The 6,000-nt window shown below is 37.5% G+C and overlaps 1 protein-coding gene across 1 annotated transcript in view; it reads right to left on the bottom strand.

Annotated features, from left to right (window-relative positions):
• Positions 1 to 1,205: 1,205 nt before the first annotated feature.
• Positions 1,206 to 6,000, bottom strand: part of LOC132779606 (uncharacterized) — a 43,752-nt gene continuing 38,957 nt past the window's right edge. The window contains exons 26-29 of the mRNA XM_067470532.1: positions 4,715 to 4,853; positions 3,228 to 3,448; positions 1,991 to 2,123; positions 1,206 to 1,438 (exon numbers count right to left, since the gene is read on the bottom strand). Coding sequence (XP_067326633.1) covers positions 1,391 to 1,438; positions 1,991 to 2,123; positions 3,228 to 3,448; positions 4,715 to 4,853 — 541 coding nt within the window. The 3' untranslated portion in view covers positions 1,206 to 1,390. The remainder of the gene's footprint in view (positions 1,439 to 1,990; positions 2,124 to 3,227; positions 3,449 to 4,714; positions 4,854 to 6,000) is intronic.

Raw genomic sequence — 6,000 nt, 5'->3', positions numbered from 1 at the left:
ATGTCATTTTGGATTACACATGCATCCCCACCCCCCAAAAGCCATTGTACAAGAATATATCTAGTTAAAACATCTAAGATTGAGTCTACTCTAATGGTACAAAATAGGAAAGAGCAGAAAAATAAAAAAAGGAAGAGGTCTACTTCCAAGACCAATCAAAAAGAGCAGTTTTTTTTTAAAAAAAATCCTAATATTGTCTAACAACTCCTGGTTATCTTCTCATTAGTGAGTAGTTAGTCTTTTATTGATTTAGTTTGAATTCTGAAGGTGAGAGAAAAATGCTACTGGTGAGATAAGTGTTGGGAAAAGATTAGGATTGCTTTATTCCAATTGCTCCCCATTGTCCCCAAACAGCACAACATTACAGAGTGAGGAGACTTCTATTATCTTCTGATTGGGAGGATGAGTTTTGAAAGTTCTGAAAGACCATCACTGAAGGTCTCAAGTCAAACTGAAAACAAGGTGGATGTGTTGAGAATTCTGTTTCACTGGTTAACCTAAGCCAAAATATTTATTTACTTATTTATTTGCCATATTTATATCCCACCTTTCTCATCCCAAAGGGGACTCAGAGCAGCAATGCTTTCTCCTATATTCAGTGTGCAAAACTGTAATTTCATTCTGTCAGCATGGAGAAAGCCACACTGAGCAAAAAGTTGCAAAAAGAAGTTGCTGAGTTCCTGCAGGCAGAGACCTCTAAGAAGAAAATAGAGACCTTTGTCTCTCCAGGCCACTACCGGGAGTTGATGTTTCTGAGTTATGGTTTCTGCCTATCAGGAAAGAGGGGCAAAGCAAATTATGGAGCAATTTGTGCTTGTTTTCTGGCTGGTTACTAATTGCTCCATTGTTTTCACATCCATACTATAGGGATGTGGAGGAAATGTGTATAATGTGCATAATATAAGCAATGTGCATAATGTAAGAAAAGAAAGGCCCAAAGAAAAATGTTCAGATTTTAGTGTGGATTTGCATGTGAATATGCTCACATAGTTACACTAACAAATGTGGAAACTAGAAAGGACTCCGGTGGCACCTTCCAGACTAATTTATTTCAATATTATCCTGGAACCTAGGTGGAACTTCTATATAAATTGAAAAATTGGTAGCGCACTAGTTTATCCACTGTTAATACAAACAAGTACAGAAATACAGCACATAATTCTTAGCTCTAATAAATTAAATTGCTGGATTCTGATAGGAGAACATTTGGTTTAAAATCTTTAATCTTAATCTGGAAGAATATTCTTGTCACAGTGTTATATCTGACTATTAATAAAATGTTGTTTGTCTTTCAGTTGACTCTAACTTGCAGTCATCTTGGCAAGATTCTTTTAGAAGGGGGTTGTCATTGTAGTCTTTAAAATGAATAATATCTCTGTATGAATTCACTTTAGTTCTCTCCAAGGCTGGCTCTAGTCCTCTCAATTAGTTTTGGGCCCTGAAAGAAAAGATGCATACTCTGAGACAATATTAGTCAAAGGTTTCCCAGCAGATACCATTCAAGCAGACTTGGGGGTTGGCTCCTGTGGCCTCTTCCAACTCTATGATTCTGAGTGATTATTATCTTCTGTGCAGAAAATGCTGTAATAGCAGAACCATTCTGTACAAATTGTTCACATTGTTCTGCGGCTTTTGGACAGAAAACAACAACTTTGTACAAGAAACAGATTTTTTTCTGCACAGAAAAATCATATTCATTAATCCGTTATATTGAATTTACACCTTGTCCTCTGTCAAGATTTTCTGTGCAAATGTATACCCTTTGTGCATAAAAATATATCTAACCCTGAACATTCCATTCAGTTTGGCCTTTTCTTGTTCAGATACTGGTGTTTTTATCCTCAGCCTTTCTTATACATACATACACAGTTAAAGCACCCCAAATTCTGCCACTATAATCACAACTCATTTCTATTTTTACAGACTTTTCAGATTGTCAATTCTAGGGGGAGCCTATGTTATTTACTTATCCTTCATGAGATCATTATACCTCTGCTGCAAAACATTCCTCGTGGTTGTCGGCTTCACAGCATTTTGCCTCCATGTCTAAGAATTCTTTGACTACACCTTGAAGTTGTTCACCAGTGATGGTGGGTTTCTGTTTAATTAAGTTGACAAGTAGTCTGCAATGAGAAGAACAGCTAAATCATACAACACATTGTAAGACAGCTTTCCAAGGCTGCATGTAGTATGCTATAAAGGTAATGCAGTTTGATGCCATGGCTAAATGCTAATGAAGATCATGGGAGATGTCATTTTACAAGATCTGTAGCCTTCTGTGCCAAAAAGCATGAGTGCCTTACCAAACTACAACCCCCATGAGTCCATAGCATTGATCCATGACATTTAACGAGGCATCAAAGCACATTAATTCTACCATGTTGACACATCCCTAATCCATTGAAGCCAAAGGACACTACATCCTTAACAAAGAAAAACATTTTAATAAAATATATTCAGGATATATAAAAATCAATGTATATTAAAAGATATTCAAACCCAGCAGTCACCTTATATGTAATCATTTGTTTTAATTGAATATAGCTAAGAGTATGAAGAGTAGGTAAAGCAGGTATCTCGAAAATAGGGCAGCAGGAAGATTGAGAAAGCAATTCATGAAGGGAAACCACAGATTCTCCGATGAAAGGTTTTGTTGAATGAATAGCAAGTGAGAGAGAACAAGATTTGAAATGGAAAAAAAGAGATAAATAAGAATGAAAAAAAATAGATCTTATTATAGAGAATTAATTGACTGCAATTCCATTGGGAAATTTAAAACAATACTATTTTGCACCTATGAAGACTATCAAGGGATTTGTTTTTGTTTCAAAAGCTCCTAAATTTGTGAGGGAAAGAAAAACTGAACAAAACAATGCGTACTTTTTTAATAAAGTATTGAACTAAATATATCAACTGGAAACATGGCTATATACATGCTATAGTCAATAAAAAGTGGGCATATTTGCACACATAAGAAAAATGTGAACATAAAACAGCACAAAATTTGAGCAGGGGAGACTGAAGCTGGAGAGAAATTCAGAAATAAATTTAGACTAAAACCTGATAATTTTGCACATATATTCTTGAGATAAGCAAGGAGCAAAGAATGGTAAATTATAGATAGAAGATGTAATTATGAATTTTAGAATTGGGATATACTGTATGCTAATTGACATAAATATTAAATAACCATTAAAATGCTATGTTAAATTTATTTTATTTTTTACCTTTGTTTCTTTACATGCTGATCTGCATTGGCTAAGCAAAAATCTCCATGAAAGGCAAACAATTCAGGGTCAAATGGGGGAGGAACATATTCTTCATCTATTCCTAAACCAGTAAAGCACTTCTGACGATTAATGTAGGAGTCCTCACAGCATTGGCCAAGCCGTCTGTTGATGGGATGTTCTTCATGTCGCTGACATATATCGCCTGCCACTAGATTTACCTAGAGAGAGAAAATGGGCTAATTTGTGAAATACAAAATGATTGGAGTTCCACCTATAACATACATTAATCTTTTCAATCATATCTACGCAGATCATGTTCAATTTCAAGTCATTGTTATTATATGATCCTAAATAGTTGCCAGAAAATGTGGTAAGACATATTTAGTAACAGAGAAAATATGAGTCCTAAAATAAAAATAAAAATAGTAAAAATCTTATATGGCTTTACAGGGCATCCACATTTCATGACTGTGTGTAAGAAATTAGTTCAGAAAGCATAGTTTATGCTGTTCTGGATAGTGTAAGACTTTTACTGTCTAAATAATTCTATGTATAGTTTGCTGGTTGACTTACATTTGAAGCAATACCTGCTATTGCATTGTTTTGAGTAATAGTACTGTCTACTCATAGAAGCTATATCTGGGTGCAGCCATGTTAACTTTATTCATATCCAGGTAAGGATATTGTTACATCCTTTAGCTTAAGTGAGGTTATAGCAATGTGCTCTATGAAGGAAGGAAGGTCATTGGAATCTCATCCTTTTACTTCTACACTACCACAGCTGTCCCTCCACATATGCAGTTTTAACTTTTTGCATATTTGATTTGATTAAAACATTTTCTATAGGAATTTTTTGGTACTCCAGTGTGACTCTGTGATCAATGTTTTCCAATTATGTGGAAGGATTGTATATTTCTAGTGAGATTACCTCTATAGGGATCTCTGGGCCCTCCAATGCAATTCCGTGGTCAGCTGAAGCGAATCATAAATGATCTCATCACAATCACCAAATTCAGCATCCTGGGATGCTTCCAGCCTGTTTTGAAGGCTAAGCCCCGTGCCTGCCACCACACAACATTGTGTGACTTCTGGTGAAGGCCTTACTCCCAACCACAACACAGGAGGCTTCCCAGAAGGGCAACAATTCCCACGTGTGATGGGGTAAGCATTGTCGAGAGGGAGCTGCATGCAGGGTGATGGATTCACCCAACTGCCCCTCTTTTTCCTCTGTGAAAAAGAGGAAGGTTTTTCTATCATAAGGTTAAAAGACATCCTGGAGGAACTTGAAATTCCTAAAGAGGGGTTTTCCTGTGAAGGTAGAGGGCTATCTGTACTTTCTAAGATTAGCTGGAAATGTTTGTCACTGTGTGGCAAGTCTTGAGTTGTCATAAAGCTGGGCCAACATATTTCCAAGAATATATACTGGTATTTGTATGTCTAAAGTAAGAGAGAAAGGCAATTAATATTGAGGAAACAATACTTACATATCTGTCAATACAAATCTGCATATAAGTCTCATCCTTCTTGCAGCATTTGGCAGCAACATCTATGAATCCCTTGGTATATTCATAGAGCTCCTCAAAGGAGAGCTGTGGTGCTTTCTTGGCATAGCAAACAAGAAGCCTGCAACAACAATGTCTCAGTGAATTATAGTCAAAGAGGAATGTAAACCTTGACAGTTATATATGTCGGTAGTTTCTAAGGAGTCTGAAGCATAGAAGGCTGAACTCAGGGGTTTCAAAAAAAGAAAGAAAAAGAAAACAAAGCTTGAGTTATCTTTAAGGTGTGGATTGGTGGGTGTATAGAAATGAAGACTGTGCAGCTTCAGTAGAAGAGGGGATGCCATTGGGGAAGTAAATCCATTCTTAATTTTAGTATAGACATTTAAGTATTACTCAAGATGTGGAACCTCTTTTAGAGATAAAGTTCTGCACTTTGGATAGCTGCTTTAAGGTATAATCTGTTCACTTTAATTTCGACGACATTAAGTGGATGATGTTGTGACAGGTATACTGCACACTTGAGAGAGCATGGCAAAAGACACTTCAGGGAAAGATACACTTTTGATGGACTGTATGGACAGTGACCAGAAGGTTCACATGTGGTGCTAGATACCAAAACAAGTCATTTAATGGGTTGGGGTAATAGACCATTTAACGCCTGGTCCCTCTCTTCACAGTCCTCTATGGATCATCACAGTGTGGCCCACCTTCCTGGTGATTTCAGGACTGAGTAGGAATTTTCTCCCCTTTACTTAGTTGGTTGTTTTGGCTCATAATGAATCAGTAAAACTTTGATGATGGACATATAGATGTATAGAAATGAACTATCATTTGCTAGGGGATGGAGTGGGCTTAAGAATTTGGTCTACATCTTGGCACTTTCTTTCACTGAAGGGATTCTGTAACTTAGGGCAGATCCAGAAAGGCCTTTATTCCAGGAGAATACATGTTTTAAAAAGGCGGATCTTCCTGGGGGCCTGTTCACACATATCCCAGAAAGCACACGCTTTCTGGGGTGGGTGTCCAGATGCTCTTGCGGGACTGGCCCATGAGAATATCTGGAGGCCCTACCCTCCTCCCTCGAAGCCCCCAGACCCCTTTGAAAAGTAAAATAAACTTACCTGGCCTCCAGTACAGTCTCGGAGCAGCTCTCCTGGCATGTAGAAATGATGTGCCAGGAGAGCGGGGGGGGGGGGGGAATTATTTTACCCCCCCCCCATTCTCCTGGCATGTAATTTCTACATGACAGAAGAGCTGCTCCAAGAGTG

The sequence above is a fragment of the Anolis sagrei genome, chromosome 6 (genome assembly GCF_037176765.1).
Source record: "Anolis sagrei isolate rAnoSag1 chromosome 6, rAnoSag1.mat, whole genome shotgun sequence".
Taxonomy (NCBI): Eukaryota; Metazoa; Chordata; class Lepidosauria; order Squamata; family Dactyloidae; genus Anolis; species Anolis sagrei.
Note: the sequence above shows the minus strand (reverse complement) of the source record. Positions and strands in the feature narration are given on the sequence as shown.